Source organism: Primulina huaijiensis, chromosome 2, assembly GCF_012295235.1.
Source record: "Primulina huaijiensis isolate GDHJ02 chromosome 2, ASM1229523v2, whole genome shotgun sequence".
Classification (NCBI taxonomy): Eukaryota; Viridiplantae; Streptophyta; class Magnoliopsida; order Lamiales; family Gesneriaceae; genus Primulina; species Primulina huaijiensis.
The window spans coordinates 32,338,896-32,359,534 of record NC_133307.1 but is presented as its reverse complement, the minus strand read 5'-3'; the positions used below and the strand labels follow the sequence as shown (position 1 = coordinate 32,359,534).

Genomic DNA, 20,639 nt, shown 5'->3' with positions numbered 1-20,639 from the left:
TGTACTTACACTTAAGCTGCTATAAAATATAAGGGTATTAGAGTAATAGATTTTGTCATACCAATTTTTCCCCTAATTGGTCATAACTTCATATTTGATATGTAAATTTCACACCATTTTCTCAGCTAACTTCTATAAGATATAATGATACATCTTTAGTTTCGTTGGATGTCATTAAGATTGAGGATTTTGAATTGTTTGCTACTATGCGTTGAGTTGTATGGATCGAGACTTGCAAGAGAGCTCACGCTTTTTTGGGACAAAAATATGAATTTAGTAATGGCTATGTATGTGCATTATTGGATACACTTCAAAAATCTAACACGGTCTGCAGGGCCGGACCTCCCGCGAGGCCGGATAGGTTACCGTCTGAGGGCCCGGCCCTCACAAAAGGCCAAAAAGAATCAATGGTCTTATGTTGTTGAGGCATGCAGCTAAATAATATAGGCATTGGACATTAAAAAAATATTGACATTGACCTAACGAGAACATGATTAAATAAAATGATTTTGTTCGATGATAATTTAATCCAATCGTGTGGAGCTCAAATAATAAAACTACACGGCTCACTAATTAAATTTTTAAAAATTTTGTCTGCATTAAATTGTAATGTTTGTCTAATATATTTATGATTTTATATTAGACCAACTCAGCTCATCCTTCGAATAAGCTCATTGACGTAATCCTTACGATTACCAGCATCGCCACCCTCGACATAATGGTTCCTCTTCTTCTTTAATCCACCCAAAAGTGGCTTGAGTTGGAATGGCCACAAGAAATTGTTTGCCCCTTTGAAATGGGGTCCATCTGTCATGATCTCGTGAATAAGAGATCTTCCATGCAAATTATCTCATATTTACCCAACACCTATCGCAACCAAATGCAAGATAAACAAACAAATTAATAAATATTTAACGGAGTCTCGTCCTATGAAAGATTATTCAAGTTGCAACCTGTTCGATGATCGAGTTATCACTCGATGCAATTCTCTACTTATTCACTTTTCCATAGCCACGGTTGTAGATCAACTCGCGGACACTTTTAAGGTTGGGGTACCTGAAAAGTACATGGTATTGAGAATTCGCATGAAAAGTTAATTTTGAGGTTGACTCCGTAAGTTTGCAATGTTTTTCCACATTTCGAATAAGCACTGTCTTACCCTTATGTAACATAAGGCTCAACTCTATGAAGCATGTTCATCGTAGCCTTGTTAACTTTCAGAAAGACTCCATTAAAGATCTACTGCGAGTTGACAGTAAACCTCAGTTTCAATATCGGGGAAAAGATTATGAGTAAAGAACATAAATCAAACAATAAACATTAATTGTACAACTAACTTTGAACATGCCATGGAAACTTATTCACCTCTGAAAACATAAGCACCATAAGGTAAAATCCGACTATACCGACACCAAAAAGAAATAAAACAAACAGAAATCACCTGATGTTGGATAAATGAAAAAGAGAAGAAGAGGAAGAGTGAGGAGTTGTAAAGGGAAGTCGGATGTCTCAAATGTGGCTTGTCCCACATTGAGTTAATAACCAAATAAAGTCTCCCTAATAAGCTCCAAGTTGAGACAAGGGTTTGGGCCCCAAGGGGTACCAGAAGTTTTTAGACGGGGGAAGACGCTAATAGGTTGTGTCTCGGTGAACTAAACACCCGCCCGACCGGCTCGGCGCGGCGCGGGGCGGTGAGGTGTGGTGTGGTGTGGTCTTTTGACCGTATTATTCTTTTTAGACAAAATTTATTTGAAAATAATTTTGTTGACAGCACCTACACACGAAACCGAAACAGGAACCAGCGTGCATTCACAGAAGATGCTGCGCATATGCGCGCCAGAATCCGCGCACATGCGCGTGACTTGTTATTTTCTTCGCAGATGGGCAGAACAAGTCGCGCATATGCGCGGATAAGGACGCGCATATGCGCGAACCTCTCTGGAAATATGCATTGAGGCCAAGAACAAGGCGCGCATATGCGCGCATAAGGACGCGCATATGCGCGAGCCTTTCTGGAATTCTGCGCAGCGCTGGTTTTGGAAAACATGCGTGTCCCTTGGCTATCTTGGCACCTGTTCATGGCTGCTTTTGCACCAAACATTGTGTTTCTTGACTAGAAATGTGTCCCTTCTACGCATCCGGTCTGGAGAAACGTGTCTCCTCAACGCAACCGATGATCAATTATAAATAATTCCCATCACTCATTTTCGAAAATTGCTGGAGAATTCACCACACTTGTTCTTGCAATTTCTGCTCATAATCATACCATATTGTTGCATCTTTTCGTTTCGCACTTGAAAGCTTCTGCATATATTTTGTTCGCTGCGCTCGAGACTTTGTAGTGCTGCAAAGTTTTGACTTGAAGTCGTTGTATCTTGGGGACGATTGCTTGCGACGTATAGCACTTTGATACGGGCAATTTCGTCTTGCGGAAAAAGGTTTTTCCTTGCCTCGACTTAACATTGTTGCTGCTGTTTTTCAGAAACGAGTATCATATAGATAACACCTGACACAATCGAAGAAGCTGCAAAATTTTCTTGGTTCTTGGGTGCATGGCATTAATTCTGTTAGATAAAAATAATGACATTGGCACGAAAGGTAAACGTATAGATATACCAAATATCCATTGACTTTTTACAACTTACATCCTGATTCTGATAACGAACAAAAGTTTAGCTTCTGGATTGACATAAAAGCCTCCTTTCAATCGGGCCTCACGCTTTAAGCAAATCAATTCCTTTTCCTCAACAACAAAAGCACAAGCCAGAAGATCAACAACATGTTACTTTCTATTCTGCAGATCAACTTTCGGGTCTCAGATTTCTTCTTCTTTGCTTCCCCGAGATCTTTGGCATTTGCAAGTGCCCATTCCTCATTCCTCTTCTGTTTCTTTGAAAATTGACTCGGGACAACACCGCCTTTGACTTCCTCAACCATCTTTCTATTAAAGCAAACCAAGTAAAACAAACAGAAAATCAGAAGCCATACCTATCTAGACGAGAAACCTTAAACTAGGGATTTTATGAGCTCCCGGGCAAGTCAAAGAAACAATATGTCTTCATAATTCTAAGCAACTTCCTTAGTTTCTATAAGTTTTCAGTAATCAACACCCACTAGTGCAGACAGCAACTTTCATGTCTTCAATAAAAGATTGAAAAATAACTTCAAGATTTTCTAGTCTAATCGAGAGCTTCAAGAATCAAACAGAATAATCTAAAAAATCAACCAAACAGAATGTGAGTGTAAAAATTTCTCACACAACTTCTAAAATAACATAATCAAATTATCACAAAACTATATACCACATCGTATTATCTGCCATTTTCTCATGGCTAAAATCAAACATCAAATCACAATACACAAACGAAAATCTGACAATCAAACAAACTTGTATTTTTATTGTTTTAGATTAGATTATATTATATAGAAAAATATTTTATGAAACATATTTCTCAGACTAAATTGGGAAATAAGTCAATAAATGTTTGGTTATGGTTTTGCAGGGTTACCCTGTACATATCTAGAAAGAAAAATAAAATTTTGCTATTTAAAATAATACATTTTCATGAATCGGTCAAATAAAATATTTGTTTCACAGAAAAAAATTTCATAACAGTTTTCTGAAATTTGTTATACCATTCCTTTTTTTTTTTTTACTATTTAAAAATTTTAAAATATAATATTTCACATAATGACATAATATATTTGTAACAACTAAATATTGACTTCAATATAAAATAACATTTTACATGATGTAAGAACATAAATTAGTTTTTTTTTTAATTAAAAAAAATCATTTGTTGTTGATTGCTGGATGATGATGATTTTTTTGGGTAAAAGTATAAATCTATGTTTATCCTCGGGTATTGGGTACCCGATTCGACCCGAACGGATTTTACCCGATCGGGTCGGGTATTTTTTTAAAAAAATCGGGTTAGTTGGGTACTCGAAATTATCGGTTTCGGTTTCGGGTTCGGGTAATTTTACTGATACCCGGTCGGATATCGGATACCCGATTTTATTTTTTTTACTTTTCTTTATGGGTTTATCCGTCTATTCAATTAAAAAACACATGTATTTTTTTGTGATTAGTCATAACATTATATAATGACAAACGACTAATCATAAAATTATTTATTGACATATTTTTTGTGAAATGTGAAAAATACATATGTTTTTTTAGTTTACTAACCATAATATGATATAATGACTAGCCATAATCCGATATAATGACATGATTTTTTGTGAAATATGAAAAATATATATATTTTTTCAAAAAATAATTAAAAAAATTTTAAAATGTTTTTTTTTTCGGGGAATCAGTCGGGTACCCGACATGATCGGGTTGATGATATTACTACCCGGGTACCTGAACCGGAAAACCCGACCCGCGCCCACCACTAAATTTCGGGGTACTGTAATTGTAGAGCCACGTACAGTACCTTGAAGACCAAAACCCTTGGAAATATAATCGTGCAGCCTTAAACCATTGAGGTACCATTCCTTCCTCCGACAAGCAGGATTCTCGCTGTATGCACGAAGGCGGAGGGTGTGCTGACGCAAGCCCTAGCACATCATCCTTGCTTGCCCTCAAGCCTCGCCAAGTGCTCCTCGTAGAACTTCAAAGAAACTTGGCGGGGGCCACGGCAATGGAGAGGAAGCGGCCTGAGAACTCCGCCCAACTGAAGTCTGAAGAAGAGTCTGTTTTGATTTGTTCTGTCGCTCTGTGGCTCGAAAATAAAGGCCTACTCAAAGTCCTCAAACGTTTCGTCGCCGCAACTCAAATTCAGGTCTGTACAAGAATTTACATTTGGTTGTGCAGGTTCTCCAAGAGTTTTTGGGGAGGAAAATGGGGAAATTTGGGTGCAGATCCATTATTTTTCCAATTTGAGAACTGCTCCTGCTCGCTCAGTTAAAACTTATGCGATGGCGTGCGTCTATTATGTCTTTAAACTTGCGAGAAATACACCATTGTTAATTCTTTGCATTTTCAATGTGAATATTTCAACTCCCTGTTTCAATTTGAACTTTAAAGTATACTGGGAATGAAAGTGATCTGAAGAATACACATAAAGTATGTTTTGTCAATAGTGGCAATGCTTAAGCCTTTTATTGATATGGATTTTGAGGTATTAGGAATTGTTCACATTGTTCACTCTTTTCTTTTTTTTTTGGCTTGAATCAAGAAAATTCGATGATTTTCACTCATTAGATATACCTATACACTTTAAATTTATAGGGTAAGTGCTAAAGAGCTTTTCTAGACATTGATAAAGCATAGTATAATGGAAAATAAATAGTTGATGGAATTAAATCATAAGTGCTGTGTACCTACATATTTATCTGGCCAGTGATAAATGAATTCTGGACATTACCCGAAATAATTTTAATGCAAAAGAAAAGGTTGAAGGAATGGAATCTTATGTGCTGTGTATGAACATGTAATATCTTACTTGTTAAGGCACTGCTTAACTTTTTTCTGTAATTCCATCTATAATTTGTGGTTTTGCTGGCTTATTGTATTTAATCCAATTTTTCTTCAGGATGATAGTTGGAAGGCCAGGGCGCTGAACTTGAACGAGATCTTCTCCAACTATTTGGATAGTTGGTAAGCTTCCAGGATTCACAATGACGCTGGCTGGATTGTCAACTTCTTCTTCTTATTTTAATTTTTTTTGCTAACAGATTTTCTTTTTGATTTCCTGGAAAGCATGAAAAATATTTGAAATATCTCGGCCCTTGTTGCTATATGTTCTGCTATTTAGTCTGATTCCTTATTTGGGACAAGAGAACTTTGAGTTTCGGATTTGGATTTCCATGTGTACTGAGGTCTGAGATTGGCAGCAACTTTCTTGTGCACAGTCTCATTTGATGGCATAAATTTTGTTAAAATTAATTTATTTTTGGAACTGCGAATCGATAAGGTCTCAAAATATTGAAGTTTATATTTGATTCTTATGTTGTTGAACTCCTTTTGTGTGCAGTAATAATACGAACAAAGATAACACCACAAACCAGCTAGGTAAATCCTTAACGTTTTGAATACTTTATGTTGACCTTTGTATCATTTTGACAAAAAGCGAGTTTCAGTCTCGTATCTAAAACGTATTTTCTTGCAGAAAAACAGGGTGCTGCGTCCGCAGAGCAAATTGGAGGTGCGTGTTGTGCAGTGTCTGAAGGGATAGTAAGTGAGAAGAAGAAGAAGCAAAAGAAAAAGGGGGATGTTCCAGCCATCGATTCTGAAAGAACTTCAGAAGATGCCGTTATCAGAGAAAATGCAAATGAATCAAATTTGAAGCTCCAACAGGAGAAAAACTGCAAGACAAATGGTGCCCTTAGCCATGGTGAACAGAAATCAAAAATATTTAACGAGTCAACCACGGAAAGAGTTTGTGGATTAACACTAGAATTAGGGGATGAATTGGTTAAGAAACGAAAGGACAAGAAAAGAAAGAACAAGTCAGAATCTACTATTACTGATGAAAAGCTGCTAAATGTGATCCCTGAGATGACCAAAGGGAAACAGAAAGATATACTATCTGTGGCAAGCAATGATAAACATGATTCTGAGGTCATAGTTGAAACGAAAGATAAAACGAAGAAAAAGAAAATGAAGACGGATGATAAAAATAATAAGTTTTCTGATGAAAATGCAGCAGCACTTGATTCAGGAAAACCAATTGATAGCACATCTAAAAAGAAATCAGTTGAGGATGCTGGAGTTGTGGTTAAGGAATCTAAGAAGTCTTCTAAGAAGAGAAAAGGGCTGGCTTCTGATGAAAATGAAGAACTGCCTATTTTGGATGTGGCGGTTGGGGGATCAAAGCGTAGAAAAACCGACAGTTTTGAAACACAGATTACACTCCCTGGAGCCAATGGACTTGCTGACAGCCACATCGAGAAACAAACTGGTGAAATTCGTGATGGGGATCCCAACAATGGTGCTGAGAAACTAAGCCACCCAAAATCTGCTACGAAACAGCATAAAAATTGTACTGAGGTATGTCTCCTTCTGTTGACCAACGTTTTTAGAAAATTTTGTTTACGATTCTCTTGATGTGCTCATAGTGATCAATTTTGTACTGTGGCACCAGTTGTTAAAGGTTCTGGTAGATGTTATGTAAAGTCATTCTTTTCTTGTTTTTTGCAGCCGAAAACAGTAAATGCATTTCAAAGAGTTAAAATTGACGAGGTGAAATTTGTTGATGAGAGGCTTCAAGATAATTCTTATTGGGCTAAGGTTTACTGGTTTTCCTTGTTTACTTTTTTTTGACTTATCATTTACACTTGTGCATTTTAATTTATACTGCTCCAAGTCAATTTGCTTTACGATTAACAATAATGCACATGTGATTGTTCATTTGAAGTACAATTTACCATATCAATATTTCATACGTGCATGAGGTAGTACTTATTCTTCTAAGCTTTTGCAGGATGGTGCTGAAAGTGGTTATGGGGCAAAGGCACAAGAAGTTCTCGGTCAGGTCAAAGGAAGGTATGTTTTTCTGAGATTTTAGACAACAAAAGCTTTCAAATAAAAAGGAATAAATGAAGGCTGAAAATGCGAGGAAGTTGGGTATAAATGTGAATACTTATGTTATGGATTTAAAGTTGCAACAATTCATAACGTGTGTAAGAACTTTATTCAGTAAAAATACCTTTGATTCAAGTACATCACGCAATTATCTCCGACCACCAGTGGATGTTGGAGATGTATCTATGTGCTTATAATCATTCTCTTTCTGTGTGATTGCATTTGTTATGTATTCTACTAAAATGCTTGTGGTGTTGACGTCTAGTTGGCGTGCCCATTTTTTCTACAGTAGAAAAAGCCCTCTTGCATTTCGGGACACCCAATGGTACATTATCCTTGTCACTCAATGGGGTGTAAAGCAAATTGCCTCGTCCTTCAAAATTAACTATGACAGTTTACAACTTGTTACAGAGTAACAAGATACGGGGTTAGTTGGATGCCCCTATCAGATGCTTGTCATCGAGAAGAAACTAGTCAATTTTTTTTTTGAAATTCCTTCTATTTTTTTGGGTGTGTTGGTTGATGATTATGGGTTGAGCCAATACCCCCTGATTTGAGCCGCTTTCAGGGCTTCTAATGAGAACTAAAAGACATCTTGAATCTTTCTGTGAAGCATAATCGCTCCTGAAATATACAATAATATCTGTATCTGGATTACACGGTGAATATTTAACTTGCTAACATTTTCTGCGAAACTGCCCGTACGCAGGGGCTTCAGACATGAAAAAACCAAGAAGAAGCGTGGTAGCTACAGGGGAGGACAAATTGACCTGCAATCCCATTCGATAAAATTCAATTATGCTGACGACGACTGAGCCGGAGAAACCGACCACTTGCGACAAATGTTCCTTATGCTGCAAGATACTTTTGAATTTACGTGCCATGATTTCATCTCCAGATCATTGGTCTGGTAATCACTCTGCAGCATTTCTTGAAATTTTTGGAGTCTATCAAAATTTTAGTTTATCTATTTATATGTGCGATTCAGACATTTCCAAATGCTTGACTCAAATTATGAACCTATTTGAAAATACCCTTTTGTTCTAATTCGAATTGTTGGGATTTTACTACATGATTTCACTCCGACTTCTCCTTTGGTCAACTATTATCAAGCGATGATCACATATACGAAGGTCACGTTGTGAGTACGACCCAAAGGTCACGTTGCCTCAGGTTTCAGTTTAATAGTATCATCTTTTGAATAATAATTTCGTGAAGACAATCATTTTCGAGTTTTACTTTCCCAATATTAATTAATGGAGGCAATTTAATGGGAACAAAAGAGTATAATTCGAAGTGTCGGCGCCGTCCGTGATGAGATATCAAATAATTCAATGGAAAAGGACACCACCAAAATTTGTCGACCATAAAGAATTGGTAAATTCTTGACTTGTCAGAGACTTTGTTGAATTGTCATTTTCATGCCACATATCTCAAGTCTAAATAATTTTAAATGTAAGTATTTTTGTCGTCGAAATATGTGACGTCATTCTCATTTAGAAATACTTTGGAGTTGATATTATGTTTAGAAAACCTTTTGAAAAAATTGTTCAAAAACTTTCTCACTATGTTAAAGGATGCAATATATTTTACTTTTAAAAAGTGATTAAATTTATAAATCATAAAGAGTGAAGAAAAAAAATAGAGCGAATAATGTTCGAAAACAAAAGTGAAAAGATGAAAATAAAAATTGTGTAATATTAGATAAATAATTGATTATAATATTAACATATTATTAGAATCATTTTTATTGAAACATAATCGACAACCCAACCGTTTTTGGATTTCAATTATATTAATCAAAAGCTAACACAAAATCTGAATTTAAAAAATACACAAAACTGATTTTTTTTAAGTCAAAATCAATATCTTTTTTTAAGGGGAAGTTGGTGAAAAATTCTCAATCAAAACATTTCTTTGAGTTCACTCTCTACCCACAAAATTGTGGTACTATGTCATACAAATTGTGGTACACTTCATGTGAAAATGTGGTACTAAAAAAGTACTCAGGGACTGAAGAAAAAAAAAAAAACGACGGAGGGGGACTGAAGGCCAATTTCTCGTTTTTTTTAATGATTACAAACACTTCTAACTGTTCCACGTGCTTGAATCTTGATCGCCCTCTCGTATGAGGAGTCCAAATAACTAATCAATGTTGTCTTGTACTTGCATTCCACTTTAATTTAGTGAAATTGTTCATTGTATTTGATCATCGATTATTATCAGTATATGGTTTTTTCTGTTTTCATTGGTGCAACGTAATAGATCATTATCCATTTTCTGTTTTAATATACTATATTAATTCCGATGATGGATTATTTCAAACAAATTTAGCTAAAACAGCAATAATAAACTATCCATCGCTATCAACATACTTGGTCTTTCTATAAGGTATAGGGCTCAAGTTTTATGAATAGAAATTACGGTCGACAAGAGAACTTTTTCTTTCTTCCTTTTTTTTTTAATTTTTATCTATATACTATATTAAGACACAGACAAGAGACCGACAATTAGTCTTTTGTATGGCCAAGCTTACATATTACCGTAAATCATAATGTCTTGTATAAATTTTTATAATTATAATATATTTTTATAATATAAATCAAACTAGTCTCTGTCCAATTAACCCATCGGACTGATACTCCTGAAGAGCAGGATATTATGAGGATGGACTACGGCAGGAGGAGGCAGGTGACGAGGAACAGAAGGGCCGGAGTGGAAGAAGCAAGCAGTAAGCTGGGCTGGAAATAGTGGATCTAAGTGGGATGTGTTTGGATGCACTTCCCAATCCTTCGACAAATCTCACCACCATCTGTAAACTGGATATCTCTAACAATAATTTCCGGGTACTCTCATCCACTATCAAGCTCCAAATAATTTTATCCTAATTTTCTGATTTTATATGATATATATTTAGTATTTCCAAGATGAAATTTGGTTCTCCTCAAGTAAATTTGAGCGACTGATTAACAATTTTTTTTTAATTATTTGATCATGTTTACTAAATTCTACAATGAACGAAGATTAGTTAGGATTAAGCTTTTCTTGATTTTAGTTATCGAAACTTAATTTTCATACTCAAAAAATTGAAAATAAACATCACCAAACCATTTCGTTGTTTTTTCCTCCAGCTGGATAAATTCTTGTTAATCATAATCATCAATTTTTAGTAATATTTTACTATTTTATTAAGTATCTATATTGTTTTTAATTTAATTTAAAATATATGACTTTTAATAAAATCAAACAATGTTTTATTTTTAAAATTAAAACCATTTCTGGTAATATTTCCCAAATAATTTTCCAAACATTAAAAAAAAAACTCCAACCATTTACCTTTAAAAATTCCATATATTCCACATTCATTACTGATAATTGTACTGCGTATCTTTTCAATTTAGGTAATTGAATTATGGCCCCCAAGTAGTTGTTGCCATATTTTTGGGGAAAAAACATATATATTTCTAATAAAGTTTTTGCAGAAAATTGAAAAAATCTTCCATTGATATGTCGTTAATTCTAATCACAAATCCTTGTACAAATATAGTAAAAAAACTAGAATATCCCAACCAAATGACAAATACAAGTAAGTGGTTGTCCTTTAACAGAATATTCCGGAATCTTTAACGGCGAGATTATTGAACGTCGTTACTTCAGACGTGCGCTCAAATCAGCTGAAAACTCTCCCAAATTCAATTGGGTATTTGTCGAAGCTCAAGATTTTGAATGTTTCAGGCAACCTTCTTCAGTCACTTCCAAGAACAATTGAAAATTGCAGGTTAGTCCCACCCCTAGCCAATATTATAACTTGCCATTTTTGTCACCAATACTTTTATGATAAATTGTATTTAACCCCTCTACAGTTCTCAAGAGATGTTAATATATATATATATATATACCTCTACAGTTCTCAAGAGATGTTAATATATATATATATATATACACACCAAAATTATAGATAATAACGAGTTATGAATAGATTGCTAATAAGGTGACACTAATATGCAGATGTCTTGAAGAGCTAGATGCAAATTTCAACAAGTTAACCCAATTACCAGACACCATCAAACGCTGGATGCTCGTTTCAACGGCCTCCGGTCGCTACCGGCTATAGTGAACCTTAAAATTCTAAACGTCAGCCAAAACTTCCAATACCTAACCACCCTTCCATACTCCATAGGCCTTCTCATGTCTCTAGTCGAGCTAGATGTCAGTTACAACAAAATCAATAAGTTGCCCGATTCCATGGGTTGTCTCAAGAAACACATAAGTCAAGTGTTGAAGTGAATCGACTCGTATCGCCCCCCATGGACGTTATCGAGCAAGAACTGCAAGAGGTAAAGGACTATTTATGTGGTAAGATTAATGGGACGCACAAGAGTTCGTCTAAGAATAATTCTTGGCTGGGAAAGTTGGCTAGATGTGGCACGTGCAACGGCAGAAATTATATTCCGGTAGACGATAGGGACGATCGAGTACATGTTCGCTCGGCTTCACCTGGATACTTGACAATGTTTTCTCCTCGGCGGCTCTTCTCGTCACCTAAATCCTATTTCTCGAGATGAAGCTGCGTACATATTTTCCAAACTTTTTTTTTGTTTGTGAGATAGTCTTTAATTTGGTATTAATATATTTAAAGAAATCTAATACTTGTAAATACTTTTCCCTAGCTAAAATTTTGCTTCGGGAAATGCTCTTCTTCTAAACTATACTACGACTTTAATGAGGGAGAATAACAATTAACAAGTAAAGTTCTACTATAAACTAATAAAGCCTGCACACACATCTCTAATGGTGTCTTTTATTTTATTAAAAAAATAGTAATAGTAATGGTTCAACAAATAAAAGCCATAAAAACAAGTCAATAATTTCACTTTTACATAGTTTATCAAGATATATTAATTCAAAACAAAAAAATCATCGTATAAAACGATTGAACCATTCGACCATTGTCATTAATTTCTAAGCAAGTTTTTTTTTAATTAATTAGCTTTATGATGACAAAATATCCAATTTTTAAAAAATGCCCCCTAACTAACAATTTAATAGAAAAATTATTCTATTTTGTTTTAATTAAAATGAGAGTGGGAGATTTTGTTTTAACGTGTATTCAAACTCGCGTCTCTCCTCAGTGTACGGCGGCGAAAATCTTAATCTCTTGATTCTTCATTCCATCAAAATAATAAATAATAGAATTATATTATTAAAACTTTTTGGTTACTTGATGTAACAATTTTTGAATATTCAGATATAATTCATTATGATTTATTGTAATGTTTAAGAGTATGCGATCGATCAGTTCAGTTGTCAAGTAATAGAAACTATCAAAAATCAAATTGAACTTAAATTTGCATATCTACTGCATATAAATGATTGAATTTCATACAAAAATCAAATTAATTAATATATATATATACTTGAAATAATCGTAGTGATGAAAACCAGAAGCAATGGATTGAGTACTCTAAACATAACCAATAAGTCGAAATATACATATTTACAAGAAAAACGAGGATGAGACGACGATCAAATGTTGGAGTAATATCCGCATAAAGCTAAAAAAAAATGTTGGAGTAATATTCGCGTAAGACAACTTTCTTACTATCTGTATAGAGAATGATTTAGTCGTAGAAATTAAGTAGATCGAGAAAAAATAAAGGAACGAACGATTAAGAATTAATGGGAATCTTGATTTTAGGACCCATATATTCAATCACATCCATCTCCGATTCTTTGGGGTTCTCCATTTCCTCGAGCCATCCGTAACCTCTTCCATCTTTTTTAACCTTTGTGAGTTCTTCTCCATCTGTATATAAACCCAAACTTCAGTCGAACGTTATACATTAGATAGTGATTTGAGCAATACATGTATATATAGTACGTAGGTGTCTCTTCCAAGGCCGCATTGACACGGTTGTTCGCTCACCTGATAAAACAGTGCACGGAGTATCTTTATAGTAGGAACAGTCGCGCCCGTCGTCTTTCGAATAGGGCGGTCCAAGAACATCTAGAACAACACATGGTGTTATGGCCCTGAATTCATGTATGTTTCCTCCGGATGTAGGATACAGCACAGAAGTGTCACATGGTGCCGTGAATGTAGTGTTGGCCTTAAGCTTGGCTAGTCGTCTTGCTGCGAATTCATCAGACATTAAGATTGTGTTTGGGGTCATGATTTGAAATCCATGTATTTCAATTATAATTATATTTTATTGTCTATAATAAAATATAACACGATACTTATTTTCATATTAGTAAGACAAAATAGATTTAGTTTCAGATGATAATATTATTGTGTGAACTTGAAATCCATTCTAATTAACATTGTATAATATATAGACAAGTGATTGGGAAATTTAAAGTTTATAGTCAACTTCTCTAAAGAACCAAAATAAATTTTAATCGAAGATGGCAGGATTAACTTGCATTGAATAAGAATATTAATTTCAGAGATGATTGATTACTTTTAGAAGACGACGCTGGGTGGCCATTGAAGGGATCTGCCCAATCATAAGCTTTAATGGCCATGGTTCCCAACAAAATCTTGCTGAAAACCGTCATCTCGGGGTGATTGTGCAGAGGTATTACAGCTGCTGGGGGAAGGAAGAGAATGCACAGCTGCACAAAGGATAAATTTAAAACACTCGTAAATTTCGATTTTGAAATACAAATATTCGAGTATAAAAGATGCATAATTATATTCATTAAATATATGTTTTTTAAAGATTTTTTTAAAAATCTCCAATTATAATTTTCAAAGAAAGCCTAACCGAGAAATTTTGACATCTATGGATGGTTGCATAAGTGACTCCTATATTCCCTTGGACAGAATTCTTGGTTTTGAAGAACTCCGCTTCTTCACGAAGCCCAACATCTTCAGGCTTCATAGAATCTAGGACATATGATCACATGATTCAGGAATTTCTAAAAATCCTGTGTAACTTCTTCAAAAAGATCAATTATTTCTCAAAATACCATACATAAAAATAACACAAGATGTGGATCCTTACCAAGAATACTGGACAACTTCTTCACATGTATAGGAGAAGGAACGGTCCCAATTCCCTGAAAAACTTGTAGACATGTATCATACAACCTCTGCAGAGCAACCGAAGCGGCCTGCTGAGGTTTCTCCATTCGAATACTTTTACGTGTTCTCTTCTTCTCAATGGCCTTATCGTCAAATCTCCTAATCTTCGCCTGTACGAAACCCGGAGCTTCTAGTGTCATCGGTGGATGGTATGAGGAAAAAGTGTGCAAGATGTGGGAAGAAATACATATGCGGGACGAAAACCAGGGGCTATTGCGGCTGATTCCATGCTAAAACTAGTTTAGGAGTTGAAAACTTTTAAATATGGATGGTCATCCATTTTGTAGAAGTCTGAAACATTGGTCTCCATTTTTTTACGTTTAAATGTTTTTTCTGATTGAATTTTTGCGAAAATGATGAGATAATGATAATTATATCGTAAAAACAATTAAAAAATTTGGATTTGTTTTGGTTCGGATCGGTTTTTAATTCTTTTTTAAAAAATAAAATTAAATCATAAAATATATAGGTGGTTCGGTTTTGGTTTTTACCTATTGTTTAGATCCTTCCAGCCACAAACCGAACAAGAATACTTTATTTTATCTGATTTCAGTTCTTTTCGGTTTAGGATCAGTTTTCCCAATATGTATACATTGTTACTTTATCATATATATAAAAAGAGTCAACATTCGTTAGTTGAGTAATATATATTTATTGTACTTTGGTTTGAAGAAAAAGCATTTATTTATTAACTATTTTTAATATTATAAATAACATGTACGTTTTTTATATTCGTGATACGGATAAACTTTGCTCATATTTACAATAAAAATATAATTTTTATATATCCAAATAAAATATTGTTCTCATATAAAATTCTTTGACTAAATATTTTTCACATATCTAAATAAAATATTAATCTAACATAATTGAAACTTGATATCGACAGACTATTTTGGTTGTTAAAAATAGGAAGCAGTATTATTCTCTGCCCCCAAGTTTACGCAAAACTGCCATTTTGGGTGGTGTCCACTGTTTTTGGTTTTGGTGTTGCCATTGCCGGCCACGACTATTATTTCTTTTGTATTTTCTTTTCCCATTTCCAAAATCACGTGGAAATTCAAATTATATATAAACTCGAGCATTTATTAAAAAGCCCCTTTTAATATTTAATAAGTATATATTTATAGAACTCGACCAAGACCTGATAAGATCTCCATTGACAAAAATCGTTAGATCTTGGGTTTTGTTGTATATACTGATACAAAATAGTAGTGTTTTTTTTTTAAGAAAAAGATAAAAATAACAATCAATTTAGGAAATTTACTTGGTTAGTAAATTTTTTTTTTAAATATATAACTGAATATTTAATTAAAATGGTGAAAAATAATGAAATTTTAAATTAAATTTGTGAACATTTTAAAGAATTTTAACATTCGACAAAAGAGAACAATAGTACTCATTAAACACGTTTTTCGAAACTATATAAGTCGATCGTGTTTACCCTTTCTACTTCTTTGTATCTTATTACTACTTATTTATCCTTGTCAACAACTTCCACAGGAATGACGGGGATTGAATCCCACCACTCTCTCAAACGCCGATTCCCTTGTTCGCTCTGAAAATGCTTCCCAAATTTCGAGTTCACCGTAAAGCCATGCAACACGATCGTCATCAAGATGAACTTGATGGGAACGACGGCTAGTAGAAGGGCCGATCCGGTCATAACGATCATCACCGTGTTTGTATGCTGCAATAAACCAAAACATACAATAGGAATAAAACAAGGCTAATCAAAATCATATTCATCTTTCGATCGTACCTTTGGAGTTCTTGAGACCAACACTGACCAAATTTTCAACAATGCTATGTTTACTTGCTGCATCATTTCATGCAAACTTCTTAAACCATGTTGAGCTGATACTATGCTCTCCATTGTTGTCTGATCGGATCCAGTGCGGATAACGATTTTGTCCTGCTTCTCGGGGATCCCCCAACGTCTAGTCCACACCATCTTCGCGACCGCCCACAACAAGAAAGCTGATATTGCCTTGCCAACCCACTCTCTACATTTCAATACAATTCATATAGTTTAAATATCACATATACATAAGACACCAAGAATCAGGTCATCTATTTATTTAAAACTAACTAACTTGTAGACAATTATAATTGTCGTGATTATGACTATCCAAGTTGTTGCAGGCCTTTCCCATGAAATAACTTCTCGAGACCACGGGAGTACACTTTTAACCGGTTTAAGCAGACCCTATACATCAAAATTATTCGATATCAAATATAATGAAAGAACAATATGAGGTATCTATATACAACGTCCATGAATTTTTGAACATTAACTCGCATAATATGTTTCTAACTTACAATAAGAACTTGGGCACTTTCGCTGATTCCTTCTTCTTTTAGCCCTTCTGTAGTAGCTTTCGCCATTTCAACTTCTTTCGCCTCCTCTCTCGCTTGGTGTAATGCACTCTCCAACGATGATAGATTTTCAGGCCGAACAATTTCACTAACCTCATCGACTTGTGGAGTCCCGGAACAAGGAATCGGGGGAATTGGCGGGCGGGAAGTGTTCAAATTTCTCAGAATCGAGCTAGCACTGCATGGATGTCCGCTAGTAACCTTTTTCAAACTGTCGGCAAGCTCGTCTAGCACGTAATCTCCCTTGGGCACCTCATCGAGCAAGGTAAATATTAAAAAACGATTGGGTACTGGAGGCGAAATCCTTAGCATTTCTCTAGCTGCATGAAGCCGTATAATTCCTAATATTGTCCTCGCATGCATCTCCCATGCTTCAAGTGGCGATTCGAGCTTGAACTTTGAGAGAAAACGATGCAGTAGTATCACCTCTTTTACGAGAGCAAGCCAGTGGTCACGTCTAGTTGAGCTTGTCATCTCCGGAAACTCTAAGACAACACCCTCTTGCCTAAAACATTGATAGAGGAAGAATTTAATAAATACGCCTGAATAACTGATCCAACAACCCTACACAAGACCTGATTCTGATGAAACATTAATATTCCTTGAAAAAGAAAATGAGGTTTTGTGTTAAAAATTGGCTATACCACCCTTAACCCTAGGGGTATGACATATGTAAGGAATCAGCATAGAATGTTGTAATCTTATGACGACTCACAAATCCAGAGATTCATATACTAGGGCTTTGTCGAAAATAGGAGCACCCCACGGACCGGTAGCCGAAGATATCACATTCTGCCCGACATCTTTTGAAAGGTCAAGTTTCAATGCATCATCATAAGATATGACACCAGATGCCTCAAAGTAAAGGGCATAGTTTGTCAGCGTCAGCCTTCCTAGAAAACATCCCAAAATTTTCGTTAACTAGTGCAGATAACCTAAGGTATATTACAATTGATGCATATAAATATTTAGTAAAAGTAAGAAGACAAAAACACTCACCTGGCCAACTTGATCCCCCAATATGACGCACGACTCTCTGTGAGCTAGCGGTTCCTTCAACATGAAGTATAAATTCATCATCTACTAGCTCTACCCCTTTCGGAATATCTTGCTTCTGCAGATGCTTTATGCATCTAACAAAAAATCAAGAAAATATAATAAATGAGTTTACAGGCTGCCCTGCGGAAATAAATATGGCCACCCATCATTTAAAAATTTTCAAATCTTATATAATTCTCAAAATTGCAGGTCCTTCCCCCGAAGAGACATCAACTCTCCCCTCGCTCTTTCAAATTCCCAAGTCTAAAACAACTTTATTTAAAATGCTACTAAAACAGGAGTGACGGGCCGGGTTGGGATATTTTACTTGTGAATTTCCCGTAGAAATTTGTCATATGCCGGAAAGTGAAGTCGATTTCCTGTAGTTGCCGTCAGAGTTTCGAATGTAAATCTCCCATTGATCACGTCGGCTAACAAAGGAACAAGTGTCCCCAACCACACAAATGCATCTTCTCCGGCGCTTGGCTCGGAGTCGACCTACCAACCAATAAAAAGAAAACATCCAACTTTCGAGATATTATGATCCACATGCTCATCCAATAAAGAATATTATGCTTGAAAACTTGAACTTTTCGACCTCGTATGACACCACAATTCACTTACAAGGAGTGGCATGATATCGGAATAGAAAAGAGGGATATCATCTTGAGCTTGGTTGGCAACTATAGTAACCTTCTTCTCCTCTCTCTCTTTTGCCACACATTCCTGAAAACTCAATAAACACTTGCATGAATCACGCATATCAGATCATATCTACAGTGAAGCTGAACTGGGAAACCATATTGTTTTAATACATATGTTTTTCTCATTATTGCAGCGAAGTCGAATCATGCAAAGAAACTCACGGTATAAGATTCTTCTTCTGCTGAACTTGGAATCTCCCAAGCAAGCATCATATCAAAAGTGAAGCGGCTTATGGAACCATCGATGATCTTTTCATCTATAGAACCACACACGACAGTGAGCGCTTTCGAGCAGCAAAATTCTATCAACTTTCTTGAATATGCCCCCATTTCTGGCTTCCATTGATCTCTCTCAAAATCTTCCACCAGTGTATAAATCAAAGTATCGAGCGTCCTGAAACAAATCACGCGTCAGTCGAAGAATCTTCTACCATCCCGTATAATTTCTCGGTGAAAAATCATTTCAATACCATGTATAAATATATACAACGTAAGAATGTTTCTAGCTATACTAACCAATTAGTGCAAAGATTTCGATACATTTGCGAAAAAAAACAAATTACGGTGGTGAAAGAGAGATTTACAGGGCACATCGCTGGATGACATCGTTGGCAATGGAGGAAAGATGCTTCTTCTTCTCCATGTTTGAATCAGTTGCCTAGCTCTGTTAGGCAGAGTGATTTTCGTATTTGAAAAATGTTATTTTCTGGGTTCTGATGAATTTTGGGTAAGAACGAAGGAAAGGGTGAAGCGGTATGGATCCAACTGCCTGTGTTTGCTCATGTATCGTGACACGTGGTCGCCATGCAAAACGCTGCTCTGGTAATTGAAGACCGGCCGATTTTCCTCTTTATATTTTTCGTGCTTCTGACTGAATTTATTTAGTATTATTAAAGATATGAATTTTAGTTATTTTTGGTATTATATGTTTGCATTTTGGTTTTTATATTTTCAAATTTTAGTTTTATAGTTAAATGGGTCCGACAACCAAACCAGGACCTATACAGAGTAAATTAAATGGGTAACAAACGCTCGTAACAACTTCATCAAATCATGCCGAGATTATTACAATACATGAAGCAAGCCGTGAATGTGTGTGGTTAAAATCAATGACCCAACATATCCAAATCTCATGCGGATTATCATTCGACGAGAAGCATGTGATACTATATGAAGATAATGCTGCATGTGTTGCTCAAATGAAAGAAGGATACATAAAAAGCGACGGAACTAAACATATTCCTCCTAAGTTCTTCGCATTCACCAAAGAGCTTGAGAAGAATAAATGTATTGATGTTCGTCACATTCAATCAAGTGAAAACTCATCAGATCTCTTCACAAAGGCACTTCCTACGACAATATTCAGAAAGCACATATTTAATATTGGGATGCGCAATCTACGAAATTTGTGAAGAATTGTTCGTGTCAACATGAGCGGGAGTTTACATGACTTCACTCTTTTTCCCTTACTATGGTTTTTATCCCAATGGGTTTTTCCTAGTAAGGTTTTTAACGAGGCAGTATAAAAACACGTAATGAAGACAATCATTATGATCATCATCACAAGGGGGAGTGTTGAAAAATAATATTTAAATATGTGTATTTGAATATTGAATGTTGAATATTTGAATGTTGAAAATTAGGTAAAATTAGGTGTTGAATATTGAAATTTGTGTGTGATGATGAAGGTAATGATGTAATTTATTTTTGGATTATTTGTAAAAATTTCCTATAAATAGATCTCTCATTTGTAAAGAATATCACAATTGAGTTGAGAGAAAAATATTATAAAGTGTGTAGTGTGAAAATTTTTAAAATTTGAGATTTTTACTTTTTATCGTAAATTTTTACTTTTTCACAATAGTAAATAAATTATAGAGCTATTATATGATAA

At 35.1% G+C, this 20,639-nt stretch overlaps 3 protein-coding genes and 2 pseudogenes across 5 annotated transcripts; 2 read left to right on the top strand and 3 right to left on the bottom strand.

Annotated features, from left to right (window-relative positions):
• Positions 1–649: 649 nt before the first annotated feature.
• Positions 650–3,162, bottom strand: LOC140962168 (large ribosomal subunit protein uL30y-like; annotated as a pseudogene).
• A 1,268-nt stretch (positions 3,163–4,430) lies between these two features.
• On the top strand, positions 4,431–8,601 carry LOC140971803 (uncharacterized). The gene is made up of 7 exons (XM_073434302.1): positions 4,431–4,790; positions 5,544–5,608; positions 5,985–6,022; positions 6,120–7,000; positions 7,151–7,240; positions 7,434–7,495; positions 8,244–8,601. Exons 1-7 carry the CDS (start codon positions 4,533–4,535, stop codon positions 8,347–8,349), a joined length of 1,500 nt encoding a protein of 499 aa, XP_073290403.1. The 5' UTR covers positions 4,431–4,532; the 3' UTR covers positions 8,350–8,601.
• A 1,584-nt stretch (positions 8,602–10,185) lies between these two features.
• Positions 10,186–12,099, top strand: LOC140958565 (plant intracellular Ras-group-related LRR protein 7-like; annotated as a pseudogene).
• Positions 12,100–12,999: 900 nt separating this feature from the next.
• LOC140962151 (plant cysteine oxidase 2-like) lies at positions 13,000–14,796 on the bottom strand. Of its 3 annotated transcripts, none has more exons than XM_073421040.1 (5): positions 14,545–14,796; positions 14,305–14,426; positions 13,999–14,152; positions 13,416–13,667; positions 13,000–13,340 (listed from the first exon to the last, which is right to left on the bottom strand). In XM_073421040.1, the coding sequence occupies exons 1-5, from the start codon at positions 14,762–14,764 to the stop codon at positions 13,204–13,206; spliced, it is 885 nt and encodes a 294-aa protein (XP_073277141.1). In that variant the 5' UTR covers positions 14,765–14,796; the 3' UTR covers positions 13,000–13,203. The 3 variants fall into 3 exon arrangements, with proteins under 3 accessions (XP_073277141.1, XP_073277134.1, XP_073277151.1); XM_073421033.1 differs by having other exon boundaries at positions 13,001–13,340; positions 13,401–13,667; positions 14,545–14,795; XM_073421050.1 differs by having other exon boundaries at positions 13,003–13,340; positions 13,461–13,667; positions 14,545–14,793.
• Positions 14,797–15,956: 1,160 nt separating this feature from the next.
• On the bottom strand, positions 15,957–19,489 carry LOC140962143 (uncharacterized). Its single transcript, XM_073421021.1, has 10 exons — positions 19,330–19,489; positions 18,908–19,139; positions 18,666–18,767; positions 18,370–18,539; positions 18,003–18,136; positions 17,719–17,896; positions 16,947–17,508; positions 16,721–16,833; positions 16,387–16,630; positions 15,957–16,314 (listed from the first exon to the last, which is right to left on the bottom strand). Exons 1-10 carry the CDS (start codon positions 19,386–19,388, stop codon positions 16,099–16,101), a joined length of 2,010 nt encoding a protein of 669 aa, XP_073277122.1. The 5' UTR covers positions 19,389–19,489; the 3' UTR covers positions 15,957–16,098.
• Between the last annotated feature and the right edge of the window lie 1,150 nt (positions 19,490–20,639).